This window comes from Gigantopelta aegis, chromosome 6 (genome assembly GCF_016097555.1).
Source record: "Gigantopelta aegis isolate Gae_Host chromosome 6, Gae_host_genome, whole genome shotgun sequence".
NCBI classification, from domain to species: domain Eukaryota; kingdom Metazoa; phylum Mollusca; class Gastropoda; order Neomphalida; family Peltospiridae; genus Gigantopelta; species Gigantopelta aegis.
This window is the reverse complement of record NC_054704.1, coordinates 97297514-97324618: the sequence shown is the minus strand read 5'-3', so window position 1 is coordinate 97324618 and position 27105 is coordinate 97297514. Positions and strand designations below refer to the sequence as shown.

The 27105-nt window shown below is 39.9% G+C and overlaps 1 protein-coding gene across 5 annotated transcripts in view; it reads right to left on the bottom strand.

Annotated features, from left to right (window-relative positions):
* LOC121375212 overlaps window positions 1-27105 on the bottom strand; it is a 110588-nt gene that overhangs the window by 7322 nt on the left and 76161 nt on the right. For 3 of the 5 annotated variants that reach the window (XM_041502516.1, XM_041502515.1, XM_041502517.1), the window contains exon 3: window positions 4024-4923. In XM_041502516.1, the coding sequence (XP_041358450.1) occupies window positions 4024-4161 (138 nt within the window). In that variant the 5' untranslated portion in view covers window positions 4162-4923. Of the gene's footprint in view, window positions 1-4019; window positions 4924-9841; window positions 11158-27105 lie in introns of those variants that run through there. The other 2 variants (XM_041502518.1, XM_041502519.1) reach the window with 2 other exon arrangements.

Here is a 27105-nt window from a genome sequence, read left to right as displayed (position 1 = left end):
GAAAGGTTTAAAGAGGATTTAAATGAATATTTTGTGACTAACGTAATTATTGTTACTGCAACGTTCGATCTAGACAATGAAGACACCAGCTAACACCGCCTTGGTTACTCGTAGTAACGAATATTTCAACAAAATATTTAAAACAAAAATATATATTCGTACTTGTTATAGAGGCGGGACGTAGCCCAGTCGTATCGGTATCTGGGATCGATCCCTGTCGGTGGGTGTATTGGGCTATTTCTCGTTCCAGCCAGTTCACCACGACTGATATATCAAAGGCCGTGGTATGTGCTATCCTGTCTGTGGAATAGTGCATATAAAAGGTCCCTTGCTACTAATGAAATAATGTAGCTAGGTTCTGGCAAATCTTCTACTTCATCTGAATTATAGCAGCAAAGTATAATCTTGCTTATGGACATTCCAACAGTCATAGACGATATTTAAATCAAATGGCTTTGTAGGAATATTTCGTAGCAGGATACTTAGTCAACACGGTGCCGATAGAAATCTCTACTAAAGGCCACGATACACCTACGAAGTCTCGGAGATTTTCCGTTGGAAATAAAACTCTCGGAAACAAAGTCTTTGAGACTACACGAGACACTAAAAATGGTTTTGCGAGACTTTGTTTCAGAAACACCATTGTGTGAAAGTCTTGTAAACTCTTAGAAAAGAGGAGGCGTGAACACTGAAATAAGAATTACGCCATCAGCGGGACGAGGTCCAGTGGTTAGAGCAACAGACTGATTTACGAACGGTAGTAGGGTCAGCTCAATTCTCCATGACTGGTAAAAGGGCGGTAAACGATATCTTACTGCTGAGCGAAATAAAGGGAACGATACGAAAGATAATTCATGGCACCTAGGTACGTGTTTAACGAATCAGTGGGTAGATGTACGGCCATTACACCCGACCTGTCTCTCACTAACAGCTAATAACTAAAACAAACGATTGTCCTGTAAAGACAGTCAAGATAGCTGAGTTATGTGCCCAGAACAGCGTACTTGAACCTTAACTGGCTATAAACATGAACATATTATGAAGAAAGAAGAAAGGTGTCTAACGTGGATATTTTAATACTTGGGACGGACGGACGGGAGAGAGAGAGAGAGAGAGAGAGAGAGAGAGAGAGAGAGAGAGAGAGAGAGAGAGACTGATAACCAGTAATTGACGTTTTATATGCACATTGATTTATTAATCATCGGCTATTGGATATCAAACATTGATAATTTTGACATATAGTCTTAGAGAGGAAACCCGCTACATGTTGCCATTAGTAGAAAGGGATCGTTTATATGCACATCTCACAGACAGGATAGCATACCCCACGGCCTTTGATATACCAGTCGTGGTGCACTGGCTGGAACGAGAAATAGCACAGTGGGCCCACCGACGGGGATCGATTCCAGTTTCTACTGCAATTCTCCATAATGGATGAAATTATACATTTCTTTCTATTTCTTCTTTTTTTAAAAACATTCTATTCCAAGTTTATACCATATTGACTCTACCAATGTGTTGTAATGTAAGGATAACCCCTGTATAGGCCTTGGCCCAATTCACATTCTTGTAGGTCGTAAACAAATATGTTATATAACTAAACTATTTTATCTACTGCAAATTGTTCATCGGTGACCACAATTTTTGCCATCTGTTTTCGTCGGGTTTTAAAGCACTAATTTTGATCTGTTATAAGCACGGGCAATGGACTTTGCGGCCATGGACATTGCGAAACAGCTACTATGGGATATAATATTTGGTAATTTTTTATTTTTTTAACACACTACATTTTTTGCTATTAGAAGCAAACGATCTTCCCACAGACAGGCTAGCACATACCACAACCTTTGATATGCCAGTCGTGGTGCACTGGCTGGAACGAGAAATAGCCTAAATGGCCAAACGACGGTAATCGATCCTAGACTAACCGCGCATTAAGCGATCGCTTTACCACTGGGCTAAATCCCGCTCATTACGGGTAGATTACTTCATTGGGAAAGATTTCCGCCTATACCCCCCCCCCCCCCCCCCCCCCCCCCCCCTCCCCCTTATTGTATTGATACATGTATAAAGAGAGAACCTTAGCATTACCCAAAATCCCCATCGAAGTTATTAACAACTATTGTTTGTTTGGTCTTTTTTCTTTTTGTGATTTGTTTTGTTTTGTTTTGTTTTGACTTTTGTTATTTATTTTACAATATGCTAATCCCTTTAATAAGCGCCATCCGGTCTCGCTGATGTCGTGGTTAAGACATCGGACGTAAGGCTAATAGGTACAGATAGCTAGATAACTAGTTTGACGTGCTCATATACCACTAGGGTTTCGAACACACCCATCCAGAGTCCGACCTCATCGGTGGACTGACTCGAGATGGGGGGTGGGTGGTGTAATAGGTACAGGGTCCGCAAACCGGTACCGGCTCCCACTCAGAGCGAGTTCGACTCAATGGGTAGGTATAAGACCTCTATACTCTCTTTTCTTTCACTAACCGCTAACAACTAACATCAGACAGCCCACATAGCGAAGGTATGTGCCCAGGACAGCGTGCTTGAACCTTAATTAGTAGTTGAAATGAATGAACGAATAAGCGGCAAAACTGCCTCGAGATCGACCGCTTGTTTTCCAACATCACTATTCTCACACTACTTCCACTAGCCTCCTTGCTGTAGTGGTTATGCCATTGGACTTCAGGCTGGTAGGTACTGGGTTCGTATCCCACCTGGTACAATGGGGGAATTTTCATGCCAGTATCGGCTCTAACCCATAGTGGGTGCACTGCTAGGCTCAACGGGTACGCGTAATGCCACATACACCGAGTTTTACCCAATTCACGGAAGCGATTATTGGTGTGTCTAGCGAGTGTATGACCCCCACATGGGGGAAGTTTTACCCGGTATGCACTGCAGGTTCCGTGTACCCCGGGCTCGGGTGATACCGAGATAGCTCAATTAACAGCAAAAAAAAAGTCTGTGTCACTGTGTTAAATGTTTGTGGTGTTTTAAAAAAAAAATTTTTTAATAAATATAAAATGTTGCTTGCATTTAAACTGCTACTGAGGTACACTGGGTCGTGGGGGCGTTACTCGTCCGGAGAGGCGCTGGCCCTGTTTCAACTTCAAACAGCGCCGATAGTCCGCTGAACCACAGATATATAACGCGAATAAAATATCTTGTTCTGTTAATCAAAATTAAAATAAGTAGCCTATGTGGGTGATGTGGGTTTCTTTTCTATGACGTTACACCTGGTGTCATACCCAGTGGCGATTGATTAAACAATGTTATAAGGTGTCGATAAACAGAAATTATTTTCGTTAACAGTCAACAGAGCATAGAGCCCGCATGAAAACACCACAGATTAAGACGTATCGATCCCTAGAGATAGGTTGTGTGTTTATAACATTCTTAGTCCAAACTCAGGCACTAATATTTCGAAAATCGTTGTGCATTAATGGTATAGCAATTTTATTATTATAAAACTTTGGTATCATTAATACACAACCATTTTCGAAAAGAAATATACTTTAAAGCGTGCAATATTATACATTTAAAAAAAAAAAAACCCTTTAAAACGGGTCATATTGTATAATTAAAAAAAAACCCATTAAATAAATAAGATCCAGAAAAAATATGGGTGGTTTGGGAATTTGAAGTTTGAACAATAGGATTAAACATTTCAAAAATGCAAATAACCCAGGCTATTAGAGTGTACAGGTGCTGTATATATTGAGGAAGAAAAAAGAGTAAGCATTTCTAAATACGCCACAAAACCAATAATTTCCTCTTGGGGGCCGTTCAGCAATTACGTATGACAAAATCTGATATTTTTAATACCCCCTCCATCAATTAAGGTTATGTAACGCTGAGACCACCAACCCCTCTAAAATTACATAACGCACCTCCTGATACTCGCACCCCACTTTACAGCACTACGTAATTGTTAAACGTCCCTTATGAAACAGCCCTGTAACACAAAATATTTTATAGCAGAAAAAAGAAAAAGAAGATGAGAAAAAACTTACACACCTGAGACGTTGACCGGCGTAGACAGCTGCACACGTGGGATGTGACGTCATAAGGGTGCCGGCGTTGCCTGGGTAGGGTGGGGTACGGCGGTAGAGACAGCGGTCCAGTAAACAGGGGAAGAGCCAGACTGGCGCTCATGTCAGTCCGAGATGCGTCCTGGACGGGGGAGTGCGCCGCAGGACAATACCATGTGTGGTAAGTGTACAATCCATTAGCCAGGATCAGTGAACCGAAGTGGACACCATACCCCCACCAAATGCCTCAGCAGCAGTAGCGGCGGCAGCAACAGCAACAATAACCCTCTTAGAGCGGTCACAGTGCAAGCCTCGTTCAATCCCGAGCAAGCTACCACCCGGAGTACGCTGGAAAAATCTTGACGCACCCGGAGTACGCTGGTAATGTCGACGCACCCGGAGTACGCTGGTAAAAAGTCTTGACGCACCCGGAGTACGCTGGTAAAAGTCTTGACGCACCCACCAAATGTTGAAACAGTCTGATACACGTAGAGTATATCTGAAACAGTGTTGCACCAGACGTATATTTGAAACAATCTGTTGCACCAAGGGTATATTTGAACGCGAAGAGTTGGAAAATTCTTATTTCCGAAACGTCGTTTGAACCCAGATGCACCTACAAAGTGTGTTGGAAATTCTCGATGCTGAATTATCTGACGCACCAGATGTATATTGGAAAACAAAGTCCTGCACGCACCAAAAATCCAAAGCACCCGGAGTATATAAATATATATCTGGAAAAGTCTTCAAAGCTTTTCTTTAATGCTATCCTTCTTCACCCAAGTCTGTAATCGTCAGCTCCGGACCCGTGTCTTGTAGTGGCCGGTGCTTACAGGGCTCGGCAGTGTCCTCGTTGTTTCTCCTAGATTTCATTCGCTTATTCTAGCTGAAAATAGACAAATTAAATATTATTGCCAACGGGCTAGAGAGAGATGAAGTGTGGGAGGAGAGAGACGAGATGACGATTGCCGTTAGACCCGGTTGCGTATATACGTAGCACGTGATGCATCCATTCAGAACACGACACAAACGAGTTTATCGGCACCACGAGTTAATGATTTCCCCTATAATTTTCATACATCACGGTGATACGACACGAGTCTTTGTGCCGAGGTAAGCGCTTCGTGGTTAGAGATCTACGGAGATTAACCCACGCCAGTCAATACAAGAGATAAGAAAATTCCCAGCTCTGGACACAAAGGTGCACCAAGAAATGCCAAAAAGTCCTGTGATTGATTCTTGTTTAATTAATTGGTCTCTTGTGGCACGTCTAAGTTAATTAGGTTTTGAAAAAATTGCACAAGCTTTTATATTACTGTACGCTACATATCACGCTTGCAAAAAAGGTAATGGATATGAATAGGCAATCCGTTTTGTAACCATTATTACATTCATAATTGAAACTCTGTAACTGTCCTAAAAAGAATTCAATTAAATTATATCCACAGGATAAAATATACGACAAATAAAGTTAAAACTCTTAAAACATTAAACAAGATCGCAAAAATAAATCTATCCCGTAATATTCAAATCATCTACAATGGCTACATCTCACCAATAATCCACTGATTAAAACACACTTCTAATTACCATTTAACATCCACCGGCTCATGTTCTGTTTAAAACTTAGATCACACCTGTGCTTAGAACATCAAATAAACCTTTTTCTTTTAACAGAATGTGTTAAACTACACATAAAGCATCGTGCCGCACCATCGAAGACCACTACAGAATGGTTAAAATAAGTTTGGTGTAAGCGAGAAACAAACGTCCAGTGACTCTTGAAGCCGTGATCTAGCCCAGGCTATTCATTGATCGATCACCGCAGCCACATATGTAAACCATCCAACAGGCTAATCATACGTTTGTTTCGACAGGTCCGTGCTCCATCGCCAGACAATTTTATTGCAAAAGGATAGGAGGGTGAAACAAAAGTGGGGAGGGTGGTGCATAATTTTCGATCGACAGGTTTTAGGGAGTTCGGTAGATATAAAATTAAAAGGATTTAAAGTTCTGGCTGGAACGGAATTAAATTGTTCGAGAATGTTGTGATCCCCTAAAACGCAACATCCAAAGCAAGGCTGGTTGTTACCCGCATTGCTCAGCCATCAGACGGTCGAGATTAAAGAGCGGTCTTCAGACTAAACGTGTAATTACTGAAGCCACTGTACATGTTGATTGAAGCATTCCCGTTGATTCGTAGCCTCGTCACGACTTCTGTTCATCTACGCAGCTCTTTTGTTTAGAACGCGATACATTTAGAAAATAAAAGGAATGGGTTTCATTAACGACAATTCAGCACAGTTTAGACTAACATATGTTTACTTCGACACTTGGTCGACAGAAAGAAAGGGAGGAAACTCGTTGTCGCCACATAGGCCGCTATTCCTACCCAAAAAACTAGCAAAATATTTTTGTTTGCAATCACTTTTCCATAGGCAAGCCAGGACATAGCACGGTTTTTGATGCACCACTGGCTGGAACGGGAGAAAAAAACTTCCATGGATGGCATCGATTCTGACAAAATATCGCATCTCAGGCGAGCTGACATCATTTCATTTTACAGCTCAAAAATGGTGAAAACCGCCAATTGTCTTTGTGGAATCCCGATTAAGGGTTAAAATGATTTTAGTTTAACCAGTGGTAAAGGGCTCGCCTGATACGTGGTCGGTCTAGGATCAATCCCCGTCGGTGAACCCATTTTTCTATTTATCGATCCAGTCAGTGCTCCACAACTGGTGTAACAAATGCCGTGGTATGTATTATCGTGTCAGTGGAATGCTGCATATAAAATATCTCTTGCTGCTAATCGGAAAGAGTAGCCCTTTGCGTGGCGACAGCGGGTTTCCTCTCTCATTACCTGTATGATCCTTAGCCAAATGCTCGACTCCATAATAACCGTAAATAAAATGTAATGAGTGCATCGTTAAATAAAACATCCCTTCCTTCCTTCTCTGTTTAACGACACCACTAGAGTACACTGTTTTTAATCATCGGCTAAATTGGGTGTCAAACATTTGGTAATTCGGACATATAGTCTAACATAGGAAACCCGCTACATTTTTCCATTAGTGGCAACAGATCTTTTTAAATGCATTATCCCACAGACAGGATAGTTCATACCACGGCCTTTGATATTTCTATTAGCAGCAAGCGATCTTTGACAGGAACGTTCGCACATACAAGGCAGCACATACCACTGTCATACAACCAGCAAATGGGTCCATCGAAGGGATTCGATCTTTTGACCCATGCACCTCTGGCGAGAGCTCTACCGTAAGAGCTAGATCCCGCACCGAAATCATCATTGTTATTACCGGAAGAGAACAGAATAAGGGCATAATACGGTAGTTATATTAGGTTTTCTTCAATTGCATTCTCAGGTATGCTGTAGTTATGTTTTGGTTTTAAATCTACGTTTGGTTAGGTGCTAGTATCATTTGGAATCTCTTAGCTTATGGTTAAAGTTTGTTTTGTTTAACGACACCACTAGAGCATATTGATTTATTGATCATCGGCTATTGGATGTCAAACATTTGGTAATTTTGACTTATAGTCTTAGAGAGGAAACCCGCTACATTATTTTTCCATCCCACAGACAGGATAGCACATACCACGGCCATTGGTATACCAGTCCTGGTGCACTGGCTGGAACGGGGATCGATGCCAAACGGACCGCGCATCAGGCGAGCGCTTCACCACTGGGCTACGTTCCGCCCCTCTTAGCTTACGGATAGCGCGTGCGGTAAACAGGGGAGATAACCAGCAGCGGCTTACTTTATTCAAATACAGAGACGTTCAAACGAGGCTAAATATATAAGGATTGTTTTTGTTTTACACGTGCTTAACCGATAACATTTACATGTTTTTGTCTTACACGTGCTTAACCGATAACATTTACATGTTTTTGTCTTACACGTGCTTAACCGAACACATTTACATTTACTTATTTTCAGCTTACACTGTGCATACAAAAGACCACTTGCTACTAATGGAAAAATGTAGCGGGTTTCCTATCGAAGACTATATGTCAAAATGACCAAATGTTTGACATCCAATAGCCGATGATTAAAAAGCAATGTGCTCTAGTGGTGTCGTTAATTAAAACAAACTCTTTAACTTACAACGATTTCGCTCTTTGTTTTACTTACCACTGTTAATTTTGCCAGGCAAGCTGTCTATGTTTTGTCAGTGTAGATATTGTACGTACATACTATACGACATATAATAACTATACAGTATTCGTTAATCATTTGTGTCATCAAATTGCCATGTATTAACGCACTCTGTACCCTGACCACGTGGGTATATTTTGAATATTAATGTGGCAGTTCATGAAATAAATAAATAAATAAATATTACAAAATCTCACAAATTCCAAAACTAAACATTGCCAGCCTTGGATCTCGAGAGAAAACACGTCAATATTTCACATGAACTGAGTTTTAATTGTATATTTTTAGTAAATTATAATCTTTATACCAGCTACTGGGAGTTCAAGTTTTAAAAGTTTTATAGCGTTACTGCATATACAATCTCAACACGAATGCAAATACCACGTTCAAATTATATAAACAGAATCGATTATCAAAATCGCTAATCCCGAATTGACCTTCGGTAACATTATCACAGCCGTAATTTAAACCGCGGATTAATATAATCCAGTGGATGACATTAATTGTATTGGTCTACTGAGCACTTGAAATTACCAGACCTAGATTTACGAGGATAATTTGTGAGTAGAATACACTGATATTATGACATAAAACCCACATCCCGACCATTAAATAGCTTAGTCGTAAAGATTGAAGGTCAATATAGGTTTTGTTGACATTATCGGGGATTATGCTCAGTTACATTTCTACTCCTATTAATCATTGTATTATATTGGAAAATGCAGCGTCTAGTCATTAAATGGGCTTAGGGGGCCATTTGGCATTTTAGCTAGTGCACAGGGAATAAAAAGCAAACACGCAGACTCTATCGATATATTATATTTAATAACTGGCAAAATATATCCGGAAATGTAATAGGAGAAGACACTGTCGGACACTGGGATGGAAATGTCAGCCCAAACATTTCGATTATAGCGGTCGGAAGAAAGCTCAGGCGATAGAGGGTCAGTTTGAGGTGCGAAAGGTCGTAAGATCAACTTGTGTTAGGTGGGCGGTTGTCCAGTTCGGTTATTTTACATTTCAATTGGGAAAGAGAAAAAAAGGAAAAAGAAACCCCACAGTAAATATTTGTTTTACCGCAGCCCAGCACATTTTGAACTACAGACCTTTGGTGTCGGAAAGAGAGAGAGAGAGAGAGAGAGAGAGAGAGAGAGAGAGAGAGAGAGAGAGAGAGAGAGAGAGAGAGAGGGGAGAGATAGAAAGAGAAAGTGTGTGTGTATGTGAGACAGAGAGAGAGAGAGAGAGAGAGAGAGAGAGAGAGAGAGATCATCACATGTATTTGATTAATGCGTCTTGCATTACATATACCATTCCTTTGGTTTCCTTCCACCCTTCACAAATTAATTTATTAATTAATATGAATTCTTTCATTCACCTAACAGAGGTTGTTTTTTTATGATACCAACGACATGTCCGTGTCCTGAAACATGTACTCTAAAATAGCCCCGTTTTACGTTTTCTTCCCTGTCGAACTAGTCGGATAATATATTCCAAGCGTTGACACATTGACCGAACAGCAAGGGTATCCTCTCTGTTTGGAACATAACACAAGAAAAAACCCGAACACAAAGCCACAGACATAGAAATAACAGTATCCTTTCTATCAGACAGATCTTTTCGAATACTTACTGCCTTTCCGATTTAGTCGTCAGTACTGTTTGTTTACACAACATGTAATAATTTCCACCGGTTGTCGGTTGAATCATTGATTATGATACACATGCACAATTCTGTGAGTGAACTGAACAACTACTGCGTTTTCTAAGGACTTTATTCCAACAGGTGAGCTCTTGGTTTATTCCGCGTAAAAAGTCACCATCTGTATATACAGAGAGATCACAAAGATGCAGCGTATTTAGTATCAGAATAAAAACAAAATAAAACTACAACAGCAACACAAATTAAACCATCAACAACATATATCAACAAACAGGGCGAGCTACGTGTTTCACATAACGAGCATGTATGTCTCCAATAATCGCCTTGGCTTTCAAACGAGAGCATGTGTCCTTGTTCTTTACAAGTGGTTTGCCCTTCTTTTTTTTCTGTTCTTTTTCTCCTTCAATAATACCCATGAAATATAGATCTATTCAGGCTATAAAATATTTGCTCAAATTTGTATCACCGAGTTGTGTAATCTCTTTTCTTGTTTGCTGTATAGAGAAGTTTATACGAATCGTCCTGGATGTCGCCAACTGTGACGGCGACAGTCACATAGTCCTGCGCTCCCTCAACACACTCATGTGGCTAAACCGCAGCGTTGTGGGTCATGCCATGCCTGAGTATATATAATTTTCGCACATTTCAAAAGCCACATTCCAACACAAGTCCATTAGAAATTAATGGAAATACTGGCCGACAAAGCCATTTTTCTAGCTCTTATTGAACAACAATATTAACGCAAGAGTTCCAATGTATAAATGCTGTATTCAGCACGGCTAAGTATTTGACAGTACCATTCAACGCATGGTATGCGATGCAACGTGGAAAACGAGGCAGTGCCTGGCCCAGTCATTCACGGCATATCTGTAGGTGACACCCTGTTCACAAAAGACACATGCTTATTCTTCCTCAAAGAGACGGGCCGGTCGTTCTAAGCACCGGACCCACCCTCACACGTCTATACACGCCCGTGGAGATCTATCAGCACCGATAGCCTGTAATGCTTAAAGACCGGCATCACTTTCCAACACATCTTGACGCCCCAAGAACATCCAAAGGTGTGTGTTATATGTACGGCAAGTGGCTTTAAAACAAGTTTTAAAACATCACAAACGTCTTTCTGGAGATAATTAAGTCGGTGGCTTTAAAACGTTTTAAACCATCATGAACGTCTAGAGTAATTAGTGCTGTTGAAGCTTCTCAACGCGATATTTAAAAAGACAATTTAGCTAGTTAAAACGTAGCGATGCACAGCCAAATGTATCTTGTGGTCTATATAAAAAGCATTGTGTTTTGGGCTTGAGGATACGTCGTAGCAGAAGAGCACTGGTAAGTAGATCTGGATGAAAGGCAAGCTGGTAATGTTATTGTAATGTTAATACGTCGCACTAGCAGTTGGAGCAACCCATCGGGTGGCCCACGACGGAACAAGCGAGTTGCATAGTTATCGTACCTTTCTCGGTTGGGCCTTTGCGTTTCGAATTCCGAAGTGTGACATGAACGTTTTGGGTCGCCAGATATTTTGAAGAGATAAACGATGCCATTGTAAAGGACGGTTGACAGCCAAGAAAAAAACTGAAGCTTGTATGCAAGATGGGTAACTGTTCGGTCGACAAGTCAGGCTTGACTAAGATTTAAAAATGTAGAGCTGCTGTTGGAAAGTGTTTCCTCGCTGTTTGAACGGGCGGGAATTCTTAGCATAGCAGGAGGTGGTGTCCCGAAATAAACTTTACAACGATGTTAAATGCACCGTGTACCTCGACACAGCTTACAAATTAAGGATCAAGATGGAGCAATAAAACAAATTAAAATTAAAAACTAAACCGTCCGAGAGAGAAGTTGTGGAAGATGCAATGTAAGTATAACGGTCAACAAGTCTAAAGTTCTGGCCATTCCGCTGGTTACTCTGATGTTATGGTATGTGCTGTCATGCATATGGCAGAATGAACCCAAAAGCCCCATTAAATATTAATGAGAAAAAAAGTAGCCTGTGTGATGACAACGCATTTTTCTCTCTCTAAAATATGCATTGAAATACACTGAACAACAAAATAAACGCGAAAGTTAATTTAGGTTTCTTTAATTTATTCTAACATTATTGAGTTCTAATCCCATTAGGTTTTGTGTGTATTACAATTACAAATATCTTGTGAACATTTTAGGCCCATTTTGACAGTTCATTTACCAAATTATTGTTATCATGAACAAAACAAATCACGTTTCGTTTGATGTTCAGTGTATAATCTGTCTGGCCCGTTTAACACCAACTAGCTACTGTAAGGCAATGCTTTACATTATATAGGAAATGAAAGCAATGTTTGTTTTAATGACAAGTCAATACATTTCAAACTACAACTATTTGGTGCATAACCTAATTTATGGTTCTTTCGATATTTGATCTAGTTAACAAGAGAGGAAACCCGCTGCTGTCCATTAAAGAAGATAAGTTATTATAAGTTCATAAATACGCACCAATTTAAGGAAATCGCGATAATGGAATTTTCCTAGCAATAAAACTGGCTCAAGAAAGCGATGAACAGAAGAACCGACGCTGGTCAGTCGTGTTTACAAATGACGGTAAAATCAAATATTAGTCTCCACGGAGTCCTTTCCCTTCGTTTAAGGCAGAAAAAGTCTACATGGACGATTCTTGTGAGTCCAATTGGTAATTGTTCTAGTATAGTGTATGGTTTACAAATGTAGAGATTTCTTATCCATTTGACAGAGATTTACGATATCAAAAGCAGCAGACCTTGCTTTAAAACTAATGAAGGAGAATTATTAAATTATCGATCCCCTAACTTAGAATATGGGTAGTCATTAAACATATTACCATAATGATGCCATATGAATTCGTTAAAATACCCCCCTTGAGCTAGTAGCAGGGGAATAACGAGGGGGGGGGGGGGGGCGACTGTGATAGCGAGGTCTGTAAAAGACGACATCCAGCAGCCGATTGGCCGCTTCGTGGCGATAAACCTAGCCATCAAATCACAACATAATCTTGTATGTGCACTTGACATAACCAGTCGTGGATCACTAGTTGGAACGGGAAAAACCCCGAGTTCGTCAAAAGAAATCGTACCTTAAGGCTCTACCACTACACCGAACCACATTCCGCAGTGATTACGTCGTAAGATGATAACAACAAATATACAGTCGTAGATTACTAGTTGGAACGGGAAAAACCAGAATTCATCATGAGCGATCATACCATAAGGCTCTACCACAACACCGAGCCACATTCCGCAGTGATTACGTCGTAAGATGACAAGAACAACAAAAAGACGACGACGACAACAACAACAACAGCAGCATGGTTCACACAACAACCACGCTGAGGAATGCCAGACCAGCCAGATGTGATTTATAACGTCCTGGGAACACCCCGAGCGCAGACGTCAAGGTGGAAAACACGCATACACAAAAACGAGCAGCCGACACATGTTTATGCGTATTCTACTTATGCGTGTCACCAGAGGGATTAACGCGGATCACTCGGTTCATCTTCTTATGCCGGGGATCACAGCTGACGTCAGTGTCTTGCACTACAGAGTAAGCGTGGTGATATGCAAACGAAATCTGAAAATAGTGATAGGGAAATCATCTAGTCTATATGTGTGTGTTACACTAACAGTGCAAACATGTATGTGTTTTCTTAATAACAAGTAAAATCTGATTTAAAAAACCCAACAACAACCAAAATCTGAAAATAGAGATTGAGAAAACATCTAGTCTGTTATGTTTGTTACACTATAGAGGTTTCATTAATATCAACCAACAGTGACTGGGAAAACATCTAGTATAAATATGTACTACACAATATCAGGTTTCTTAATATCGACCAAAATCTGAAGATAGTGATTGGGAAATAATCTAGTTTATGTGTCTGTGTTACACTACATTGCATGCATGTATAGACGGATTTATTTTAGTAACAACCAAAATCTGAAAATAGTGACTGAGATTTACGTTCACAATAGCTGACGTCTGTCCTTAAACAGGTTTTCGTAATAAGAACCAAAATCTGAAAAAAGTGATTGCGAATGTTTGAACCACAAGTTGAACACCAGTAGCAGTAACAACGTCATCATCAACAACAACAAAAACAACAGCAACAGGAACAAACACAGCCATAATACTTGAACTACATATTTAGTAACTACAAATATAGTACATGAAGCAGCAATGACAGCAGCAGCAACATCATCAGCAGCACCACCACCAACAACAGCAGCAGCAATAGCAGCAACAACAAAATTGAGGAGTCTTTTGTCAAGTTTCTGCTAAGTGCCAATGTTCTGAAGCGCAACTGCTGAAGGAAATTTTTATCTCCAGTCAACATGGAGACGTAGAGTGTTGACGTAGTACTAATTTGAGTAAACAAGTGGAATAGAAACGTATTGAGTGACATGGTTTAGGGGAACCAGAGTTCATTCGCGCTCTCTTTTGTAACAGACGACTATCATTTCATCGTTTTGAAAAGCAACCACAACGTTTTTAAACGACCCTAAAACTCTGACCTCTGCAACTATATCTCTTATAATATAAGAGGCTATGCATAGCTGGAATATTCATGTCCATACACCGGCGACATTCAAGCAGAACCGATTGAAGTTTAGTTATTGTAGGCCAAATATGAAAATCCTTTGATGCACCGAGCAAAAGAGGACGACGATATATATATTAACATGCTTTTGAGTCCGCTTTTCCCTGTAATTAGAAGTAAAATTACGACCCATCATGTAAATGAATCCAAAGGTATATGCAAGTATATATTTTTAAAGTCTCACACCAAATTGTAAATATACACTATTAACCGCAAGGCCGTACATTATGTATATGTGTGCTATATACAAACACTAATTCAATATACCAAAGTTGAAAATGTTTATTTTGTTTAACATCACAAGAGAACATTGATTTATTAATCGTCGGATATTGGATGTCAAACATTTGGTAATTCAAACATATAGTTTTAGAGACAACACCTACTAATCTTTATATGCACCAACCAACAGACAGGATAATCCAGTCGTAGTGCACTGGCTGGAAAGAGAAACAGCTTATTGGGCCCACTGACGAGGATCGATCCCAAACCAACCCCGCATCAGACGAGCGCTTTACCACTGGGTTACGCACCGATCCTCTTCAGAGAAATCCTGCTTCATCTGTCCATTACCAGAAAGGAATTTTTTTTATATATGCACTTTCTCACAAACAGGATAACACATACCACGGTCTTTAATATACCAGTTGTTGGAAAACCCCAATCAGAGAATTGTTCCACCGAGGATAATCGACCCTTCGACCCAGTCACCTCTACCGACTGCAAGATACAAATCTACTCAAACGTTTCAAGCACTAATGGCTATTCGAAAAAAGCTTTGCAACATAATTACGTGATTGTTGTTTTATTTAATAAATAAATAATTGAAATACAAGAAAAATAAACCAGAAGAGGAAAAGAAGAAGAAGAAAAGAAGACAAAGAACACGACGAACACCACTACGATGGTGATAATGATGATGAGCAAGCCATTCCAAAACCGTTGTGATTATTCCAGTCAAATACTGTTCCAAACAAGCTAATCGTGTAAGCCATCGTTTTTATTCATGTTGTCTATAATTAAACTTCTCACCATTCCACGGCCGGCTCATCACAGTACTTACAGACACTCAGCCAATATTGGGTTTTTCTCAGACCATGCCCAGCGATGCCTCAAACTGATAATAAATATCTTAAAACTCGTTGACACTAGGACACTTGAAGACCAGTTTAACATGTTTTGTTTACAAGCATGACCTACTCTATAAACTACATTAAGAATGCAAGGCACTTTATTTAATATATAATTCAAATAATTGAAAAATATCTACATCATTAAAGTAATGAATGACACCTGAATATCTAGATTTAGATAAGTAGTTTTGGAAAATAAACATTATCACATATCCAGTCACAGAGTCTGAACAAGAGCCAAGTTTTGATGTGACATCCTCACAAATTCAATGCACACACATTATTTTAATCAGTCTAGTTCCAATATCAACGTAGAATAAGGAAGGTAATGTTTTGTTTAACGACGCACTCAACACATTTTATTTACGGATATATGGCGTCAGACATACGGTTAAGGACCACACAGATATTGAGAGAGGAAACCCGCTGTCGCCACTTCATGGACTACTCTTTTCGATTAGCAGCAAGGGATCTTTTATATGCACCATCCCACAGACAGGATAGTACATACCACGGCCTCTGTTACACCAGTTGTGGTGCACTGGCTAGAACGAGAAATAGCCCAATGGGTCCACCGACGAGGATCGAGCGAGCGCTTAAACACAGGGCTACGTCCCGCCACAACGTAGAATGAAGTCCACTACTGGATTGTCAGCTAGCACAATACATTTGGTCTGTATTAAACATTTCTTATAACTGAACATTGTGAGTCAATTACCATCCCCTCCATTTCTTCCTTCGGTGACTTCTTCACTGTGTGAAAATATTTGAACAAACAGGATAAACATTTTGGTATCTAAGACTCGCATTCATATTTAGCTATCGCCTTCGGTGCTTCAACCAAAGGATCGAATACCATCTATGAACTCATTTTTTGAATGTTTTTCCCCATCCCAACCAGTACCCCACGACTGATATATCAAATACCGTGGTATGTGCTGTCCTGTATGTGGGAAAGTGTATACAGACGATCCCTTGCTACTAATGGAAAAAAAGTAGAGGGTTTCTTCTAAGACTATATGTCAGAATTACCAAATGTTTGACATCCAATAGCCGATGATTAATAAACCAATGTCCAAAACCTGTTTAGACAAGGTCGTGAACGTTATACTCCCATAATCACCGACATTTTCCACATCGAAATAGTCTTCCTAGTTCGTCCTTAGGAGGACTGCCACTTCACAGATTAATTTGACAAATCTCAATATGCACAACAGTCAGTTTGTTTTGTTTTAGCGACACAATCATTTAAAAAAAAAACCCAAAACACCAAAAAACTCCCAACAAAAACAATCTAATACTCAGTGTTGAGAGGAAATCCACTAATTTTCCATTTACAGCAAGATATCTTATATATATATATATTGACACACAGGAGAGCACATAGCGGTCATGACCTTTGAAATACCAATCGTGGGGTCACTAGTATGGGACGGGGGGTGGGAGGAAATTCAATGGGTCCCTCTGAAGCTTCTACCTTAATATCCAATAACCACAGTCGAGCATTCTATCGACTGAGTTAAAATCCCATTTCTCAAACTGCACAAAACAGTGCCCAGTGAATATTTTAACAGAAATGTGAACTGTGGTCGCCGTCGTCGTCGTGATAATTACATTCTTCAACAACAACAACAACAACAACTTCGCGACCCTTCATGCTCAGCATTGTGAGGGCAACACCGTAATGTAAGCACAGTGGGGACTTGACATACGAGACCCGGTGAAAACATTCAATAACTGAGTTGACAAGAACCTCAACTCCCGTGACTAATACACGCACAAACAAGCGACTCGGGCTATTTGTACACTCTGTTCAAAGGCTACCACAACTTTGTTCCGGAGAATATCCACTGTTTGTTTAATAGATATAGTTATTAACGAAAAAGCCATGGTAATATATTTGGGATTACCTATTATTAATGGGTTTAAGGTGTATACGCATACATTGCTCGAGTACCACGGAAATATAATTACAAAGTAATGCAGCATACATCCAAACCTAGTGGCGTGTTCGGGAGGTCGAGTATTCACGAACAGTTCGACTGGTTCCCAGTGTGCTCTGTCCTACCACATTCATTTGGGCGCTAAAACCAGTCTATGGTTAGCAAGCTACGCCGAACCCTCGGCCTCCAGGAACTGCCTGAGATTTATAGCTACGTAGCTAAAAATCAGGTTCTATACCAAACTATCAATAATAAGCAGGATACGATTGCAATATACAGTGTATATGACTCAGTAAAATACTATCTTCGCGGTAAATTAAATGTACATATTGTAAGGCAACATTATGTTAGTCTTGTCTATTACTGCTGGGAAAATATCTTTATACATTTGAATACACTGCACAAATAACTATTTACCAGGCCAACAACCGTGTGAGTCGGCCTTTAAGTTTCTATAACAAGAACAACATTTCTTTTTGTTTGTAATGTTTAAAAAAAAAATTGTAACACAACTCTGCTGATTTTTCAAGTTTTTTGTTTGTTTTGTTTTGTTTTGTTGCATTTTTTGTTACATTTTAAACACAGCGAGACTAAATTTGAATTAAAAAAGAAAGAAAACAAGAAACAAAACAAAACAAAACAACCAAAAACCGAAAAGCACTCAATTTTTTTTTTTGCATTATAAACACAGAGAGACTGAATTTGAATTAAAAAAAAACCCGAAACGAAACGAAAAAAATAAAAATAAAACAAAAACAAAATAAAACAAAACAACCTCAATGCAACCCCTCCCCTAAACCCTTCCCAAAAAAGGAACAAAAAACAAAACAAGCCAGAAAACCCAAAACCAACCATAAAAGAGACTAAAAAAACAACAAAGAAAAAAAAGTATAATAATACTGGGGAAAAAAAGAATTAAAAAAAGAGGAAATAAATAGAAAAAGAAAAAACAACAAAAAAACAAAAAAGAAAACAGAGAGAGAGAGAAAAGCCAAAAGACGTCTTCTCGTATGTAAGCAAGAGCGACGTTAACATGACAGGTGTCAGCGACAGACCCATTCCTCGCCGACAGGTCGTCCTTATTGGGGCGACACTACAAACAGGAATTTACTCCATTAGGTAATTCCTTAATGAAATACGCTGTCTTGACACGAGACATCTGCCCAGGGACTGCGGGCCAGGTGAATCGGGTAATGGTGTCTCAAGCAGTTTACGCTTCGTTCGGTTCCATCAAAATGATTTTGCGCAGCAAAACGTTTACAGACCGTCCGTTTGATGATCTCAACACTCCGTTTGTCTACTCGGAATTTAACGAAGCACGGAAAAGTTAAAAACAAGCAACCGCTCTTGAAAGCAATCGACAGGTGTCTGTTTGTTTAAAGAAAGGAGGGAAGTGGGGTTTTGTTTGTGTTTTTAGCAACACCACTAGAGCACATTGAATGGTAGTCTATCGGATGTCAAATATTTGATAATTTTGATATACATGTATAATCTTAGGAAAACCCCCAATACATTTTGCCATTCGCAGCAAGGGATTTTAAATGCGTTTTGCCACAGACACGACAGTATATACCACGGCTTTTGATCCACTAAGTGTGGGGCATTGGTTGGAACGAGAAACCCCCCAATCAGAGAACAGTTCCATGGAGGAGTTTCGATCCTATAACCCCAACACCTCAGGCAAACCTTATACAGACTGAGCTAAACAAGTATAAAGAGGGGAGCGTTTGAAGGGCGTGTTTAGCTTCGGCATTATAGGTATACGTGGATTCTCTCCAAAAACACTGTTCGATTTTTCCGGATTGAAATTCAGTCGCAAATTCCATTTGTCCGTAATCCGTATACGTATTCGTAATCTACAATGCATAGAATGATCGGATATGCACACTCGTACGGAGGACGCATAAATGGAATCTACGCAGCCCATATGCATAAAAAGTGATTGATGCGAATTACGTTATGACGGATGACACATACGTATACATATGCAGATTACGGACAAATCGAATTTACGCCTTATAGTTTCTTGAATGTTTGACGCGTGCCAGGATATTTTTGATAACACTAGTATTGGGATTTTTACCAATGTTGTTACAGGAGAAAGTTCCTTTAATGAAACCCAGACTTTTCGGTTTCAAGGTCCCGTTTTACGCAGCGATTTTAGCGCTATGATCACCTTAAATGCCAAAATTAGCTATTTGGCTATTGGATGTCAAACATTTGATGAGTCTGACATGGTCTTAGAGAGGAAACCCGCTATATGTTCCCATTTAGTAGCAAGGAATATGTTATATGCATCATCCCACAGACAGGATAGCACATACCACGGCCTTTGGTATACCAGATGTGGTGCAATCGCTGGAACGCGATATAACCCAAATACCGCCAGGGATCAATTCAATCCACGCCACAAATGTACATCGCATCACAACTATTTTATATATACAAAACGCGGTATAAGGTCTTTGCGGTCGTTCATTATGCTGCTTATGCACCGCGTTTCTAAAGAGGATCGTAGCTGTGGACAGCAGATGAGCGATACTGTGACTGACATCGACACACCTGACTAATATTGAAGGTATTCCGGATTAGTACCGTGTCGTATATCCAGTCATTAATTCCCAGAAGTTAGCAAGGTAGATCTTGTCGGTTAAGTAAATACTGCCTCATACATCCATGGGGAGATGTTTCGCGGTACGTAATCCATCCTCTACAATGGGTAACACAATTCTTGCGTGTAGCCTCTGTTCTCCGTTCGTACGTTACCTCTAGTACTAAAGTAGTTAGTCTGCTATTCACACCCAAGTGCGAACGCTGCGAAGCATGTAACGACCAAGGGCGGACACACACAAAAGAGGGGATAAGGGGACCTGTTGCCCCAAACATGAAAGTGCCTGATTTTAAAACAATATGTTTACAATATCCATTGAAGTGTCTTTTTTTAGGGAGTTGGTCAATGAACCTTGCCCCTAAACTATTTCCTTGACCCGCCCATGACGATGGTAAAAAACCCACACAATTTATCTAGATTCCACGCATACATACACACACACACAGAAAAAAGAAGCGATTGGCCGATAACTCAGAGACTGTAACATTGTTTGGTCAATTACTTCTTAATACACAGTGTTGAATATATTTGTCGACTTTTTGTTTTGTTAAAAACTTGGACTTTATTGGTAAGAGCAGCGTAACGCCATGCAAGCACCGGGCTAAGCTCGCCACCCATGTAGCGCGAAGCACTGGCGAGGACTGATGTTATCAACATAGACTACCGCCACAGTCGCTGTCTCGAATGACAAAGGTATGAAGAAGTATGATAAATGTGCTTTTGTCAAACTACATAATTATGTTTGATTTATCAGATCTGTCTGAGTGACTGACTGACTAATGTAAGTTTCCATCGTACGTGCTCGTTAGCCAATAACAGTTCAAATATGCACACCTCCGGTCCAAGATTCCACTTACGGCTATCTTAGGGTGTAGTATCCACCATATCACGGCACATAGACGACGGTAGTAGCATACGTGGCTACACGCTGCGTTTCAATGAACATACACACCATGGATATAAATATTACCACCCATCACTCTTAAAAAATAAATCAGAAAATTTGGAGGTTAAGCTGCTCGTTTTAAATATAAAAGAAAGCGTCTATGACTACCCTAGTTCCGCACACAAATGGTCATCCTATTTTAGTCGGACCACGCACTAGTTTCCAGTACAATAGTAGCTCGTACATTGATGCTAGTTCAAATTAAATTACAGGAATTTATTGGCCGGATGAAACAAGATTTTATGACAACAACCCCTGTCACATGTATCACCAATAGCAGCACTAATAGAGTAAACTGTGGAATCAAAAGATGGGTGTACCTAGAAACTTGTCCCCCCCCCCCCTTTCTCTCCAATATACTATTTGAAGTACTGCTACCATTAGAACTGACCAAGGTAAGTCCAGAAGCAGATGGTAGAACTAAAATATGTCACAAAACACAATAAATGCACTTGCTTTACTTGACATATGTTTTTCCAAATATGTGGATGGTGGCTACTACAGCAGCAATAGTGACATTCTCAAATAAAACAACTTAGAGTTAAAATTCCGAAAATGACAAACTGTTTAAACAGAAACGAGCACTTGTGACACTATTTACCTAGACATCACCAAGATGGTACTTAAGACATTATACACACACATTTAAAACACAAATCTGCGATAAGCAGCACGGGCTTATGTCTGTTTAATACTGGCCCCTTTACGTCAAACTGATCCTCGTGTTATCTGAACTATGCTATTAACTGGTATTATTTAATCCCAGATAGCCCAGGATGCAATGTCAACGACGCAGGTACACATACCTATTACGATAATACGTTGTGTTTGGTGTATATGCACTGAAATGTATTCTTAGCGTTACGATCGCTTCTTTAAACAGGGCCCTGGGTCCATATTTTTGAAGCTGTCTTATTAGCCCTATGAAATCGTAAAACCATCGTACACTATGACGTCACCATGATATATGCTGTAGTGTCGTCATAACCTACGACTGCTTTACAATTTTGTAGCGGTAAGATAACTTCGAAAATCCCTAGCCAGGACCCTGTTTCAAGAAGCGATAGCTACCTTATGAGCTTAAGGTGATCTTAGCGCTAAGATCGCTTCGAAAACGGGGCCCAGTACCCCTACGACTGGTATAGCAATTACAATGGTACGTGCTGTCCTGTCTGCAGGGAAGTGCATATAAAAGATCCCTTTGAAAAATATAGCGGGCTTCCTCTGAAGACTATGCGTCAAAATTAGCAAATGTTTGACACCCAAGATCTGATGATTAATAAAGCAATGTAGTGGTTTCGCTAAACAAAATAACCTTTAACGCTTTTGGTCATGTGTAATTTTTCACTATGTTGCCGAAACCTTGTGTATTACAGTGCATTGAACCACTAGCATTTACCACAGTGTGTTTTCCAAGGTCCGTGCATCTTTATAGCTTTCAGGTGCAATGAACCTGTTATCAACATGCCTCTGGAAACGAAACTATTTTTTAATAAAATAAAAATAATCGTTGCCCTGAAAGGTTATTCCCTCTTGTTTATATTTTATTAGGGCGATACCCTAAAAAGACATGTTTCTAGATGCAGTATGATCGTTATCAACACATGGCCCATGGATACAGACTGTTGTTCGAGTGCAACAGAACGATTACCTTGCAGAAATAGCCGAGGGTAGGTAGTACATCAAAGAGATTAAACGGTTGGACGGATAGGTTTTCAAACTTCTTCTTCGGAACCAGACACATATTTGATCTAGAAAGAGTAAGCAGCTTAAATGGCGACGGCTGATCCCCTCTGTGTCTCTATCTGTGTCTGTCTGTCTGTCTGTATCTCTCTCTCTCTCTCTCTCTCTCTCTCTCTCTCTCTCTCTCTCTCTCTCTCTCTCTCTCTCTCTCTCTCTCTCTCTCTCAGCGTCTCTCTCTCAGCTTCTCTCTCTCCTCATCTCTTTCACTTAATGAGGGTCTCTCGAGGCATGGGATTTTTAATCCAGATACCGACTCCAAACTCTGAGTGAGTGCTCCGCAAGGCTCAATGGGTAGGTGTAAACCACTTGCACCGCCCAGTGATCCACAACTGGTTCAACAAAGGCCATGGTTTGTGCTATCCTGCCTGTGGGAAGCGCAAATAAAAGATCCCTTGCTGCCTGTCGTAAACGAGTAGCCTGTGTGGCGACAGCGGGTTTCCTCTAAAAAACAGTGTCAGAATGACCATATGTTTGACGTCCAATAGCCGATGATAAGATACAAAAATCAATGTACTCTAGTGGCGTCGTTAAATAAAACAAACTTTACTTTACTCTGTGTGTCACTGTCTACCTATCTGCCTTGGCCAAGTGTAGAGATAAACATATTAAGACGCCAAATAAACCGTAGTTTAAACAAAATCAATATTCCTTTCTTTGTCTCAGACAAGGGTGATAAGTGTATTGTCCACTTGACATCAGAAATATAACTTACATTGTTAACAGTGCAACCGCCATTTTGAGATGAACCATGTCTTGTATTCGTAACTACCTCTAACTTTTCGACGCCAAACAAGTAAACTTCATGAGAATGAGTGTCAGCCAAAGCACGGAGTACTCTATAGATTTCGCCAGGCCATTACGTTTGTTTATGTTATCTTTATTCCAGTTTCTGCATTAATATATGCACGCCGCCGACAGTGCTGAAACTGCACGAGAAACGTAAACAGTGTCCGAGGTGGTCTTTTCAAGATAAACGCGAATTCTATGGAAGACTCGTCGGTTGTTGGCTCTCTCTCCACCACTAGTGCCGGATATTGAAGAGGACATTCCGGATAAAGATATCGCAAAATAAACATTCTTGTGTAAGAGCAGCATATTTGTGGTTGCAGTAGAAGCAGCGCCGACTCGGCATGGTCAACAGCAAGGATTCCACGACTCTTGAGACCGATCGAGATATGCTATTCTATTGCCATTAGGCAAGTCATTGATCCGCGGGGTCCTCAACACATCAAAAGCCGTGCAATGATATCAGAGCCAACGTTATGGCCACTTTTGTTATTAGACGGGTATGCCCGACAATGACAGTGATTGTTGATGCCACTTGACCGCACAACACTGGTTGGGGGTATACGGTACACCACACGATTGGGGGTATACGGTACAGCATGCGATTGGGGGTATACGGTACCCCACACGAGTGAGGGTATACGGTACACCACACAAATGGGTGTATACGGTACACCACACAATTGGGGGTATACAGTACACCACACAATGGTATATTATGCTAGGCACAGACAAACAACTGTCACGACGGAGTTGGCCAACTATCGAGATGTAAGAATGTTCAGACTAGCAAATGGACAGTCGTAGAAGTCGTGAGATCGGTGAGTTGGTAATCTGAATTTAGCATTAAATAGATGGTTGGCTGGGTGCATTGTATTTCAGCTGGTTTCTATAACTGAAAACATATTTTGCTGCATAAACAACAAAAGGTTTGGTACAAATCAGCCAACTTACAAGGCCCTCTGCTATGATATACTTCACAATATAATACTAATGGCGACAACCACATAATTATAATCTAATAGTAATGCATGCCTACATGTATATTTAACATTTAAATACGAATGTATTGCACCCAGTTGAATAGTATTAAGTTTTAATATACTTCCCTGTGATATTTATACTTTTGAACACCTCTTTATATTGTGTTTAATTAAAATTTATTTATTTTTTGTTGATGTTGATTATCAGTTCATTCACGTATTTACCTTTGTTTGACTTCCAATTGACGATGCATTTTGTTTTGTTCTGGAATGTTGTTACACATTCATTCATCCGTATATCGTCAGCAACAAAAGTCAGTGGCGAGATTTAGATTATTACTTATCCGACGGCAATAATGCCGGGTTTTCTTTTGCGAAACGTTATCCGTCTACAATGACTTGTACATCAAAGGCCGTGATATATACTGTCCTGTCTATGGGATCCTGCATATAAAAATTTACCCTTTTCTTTCCCATCGGGCAAGGGTGATAAATCTTTTTACACACTTATTTGTCCCTGGAAATATGAGTTGTAAACAGGAATTTAAAGATCTGAAAGGCGACACATATTTTACTGGGATGAATTTGTTCTCATTGCGACTGATAAGATGAGATGGCTTTCTTGGCGATAATACTATTCTCGAAAATATCTACAAATATCTAATCTCTACATTTAATATTCTGACAGGATTAAAACGGCTATTGAAGGCAACAACCTTTCAGTTCAAACACTATGAAGCGGAAGCTCGAATTACTTTGCCAATACGCAGGGAGAGAAAACCCAAGTCCAAATCCAAATTACACCTAGCGGTTTTTTATTACTAGTATTACATACGATTCATGAACATTTCTGGAATAAACATCTGAAAACTGAATTACCATTACGGTGATTATTGTATAAAAAGAGACAACAACCTTTAAAACGTTTCATTTTATCAATAACAACTTTTCGTTTTCCCAGTAAACTAAAACTCATACACAGAAAAGTTGGAAGAGACTATATGTAATTTCTACACCTGATTATAATAGTGTTATCACGCCTGTTAGGTGTAATGATACCATGTAAGGGTTATAGTCCGTTTTAATTTTTCTGTTTATGAAGTATTGTTGTATAAATATGAAACTTGTCATCTGTAAAAGGCAATTTCTTGCTGTTTGTTATGTCTGTTGTCTGTATACAGCAATAGATCATCACAATGGTAATTAAAACAGTTTTCAGGTTACCGTATATCCCTATAATAAAAAAGGCGATTAATTTTAACCTGTGCAATGTAATAGTATTTTGTTAAAAAAAAGTTTCATTTTTTACACTGTGATTTAATGTGTGGGTTTAAAACTAGATACTGTGTTTTTATAGGAGTTTTAATAGTATTTATTGTGTGAGTTCCACGGTCGAAAACATCGAGAGGTTCGTTTTATCGCGATGACAAGAAACTATATATTTGTGTTAACTGTCTCTGAAGCCATTGTTTCCATTCCCTTGCAGTTTGAAACACGTCCACCTTTGATCTTCGTGTTGACACAAGTTCGACTTTTTAAACATAATTTACCCTTACGTAGCAGCCTTTGAGATTACCCAATGCTCAGCAAGCGTTTCTGCCAAGTAACAAACTTAAGGTCTCACGAGCGATAACCCCAGTACCCCCAGGGAGGGGGGAGGGTCAAAGTGTTGTGCAGTGAAATATCCTGCTTGTTATGTTCCCAAATGATTAATGTACACACAAAATGTAATTTTTTCCATGCACCGCCCCGCAACACCATAGTGCCTACCACAATATTCTAAGATAAATATATATCTGTCCTGTGTTCAGCGACAGTGAGCGACGCTAACGTTTGCGAACTATTTGACTGGTCCCCGGTATTATCATTTAATTTAACTTTAAGCGCCTTAACCAGTCTAGCGAAAGTTTTTTCTTTCTGCTCGGTCTAAAACATGGCCGTGTTCCCGATGTGGTAATTTGGTTTTACGTGAAGAACAAAAACTAGTGTGACGAACGTTTTTTTTTTTAATCGGTCTTGCTGAACTCGGCCCTGATGTTACATTTTCCTTATATACCGTTATAGAGGCGGGACGTATCCCAATGGTAAAGCGCTCGCTTGATGCGCGGTCAGTTTGGGATCGATCCCCGTCGGTGGACCCATTGGGCTATTTCTCGCTCCATCCAGTGCACCACGACTGTGGTATATACTATCCTGTCTGTGGGATCGTGCATATAAAAGAACCTTTGCTACTAATGGAAAAATGTAGCGGGTGCCCTCTCTAAGACTATATGTCGAAATTACCAAATGTTTGACATCCAATAGCCGATGATTAATATATCAATGTGCTCTATTGGTGTCGTTAAACAAAACAAACTTAAACTTTAATTTTATATGCCTGTTCTGTAACAGCCTGAGTGTAATCAAATTCTGTGCTGTTCTGTTGAACTCGGCCGCTATGTTCCGTTTTGTGATAATTAAGGTGACCTTAGTGCACT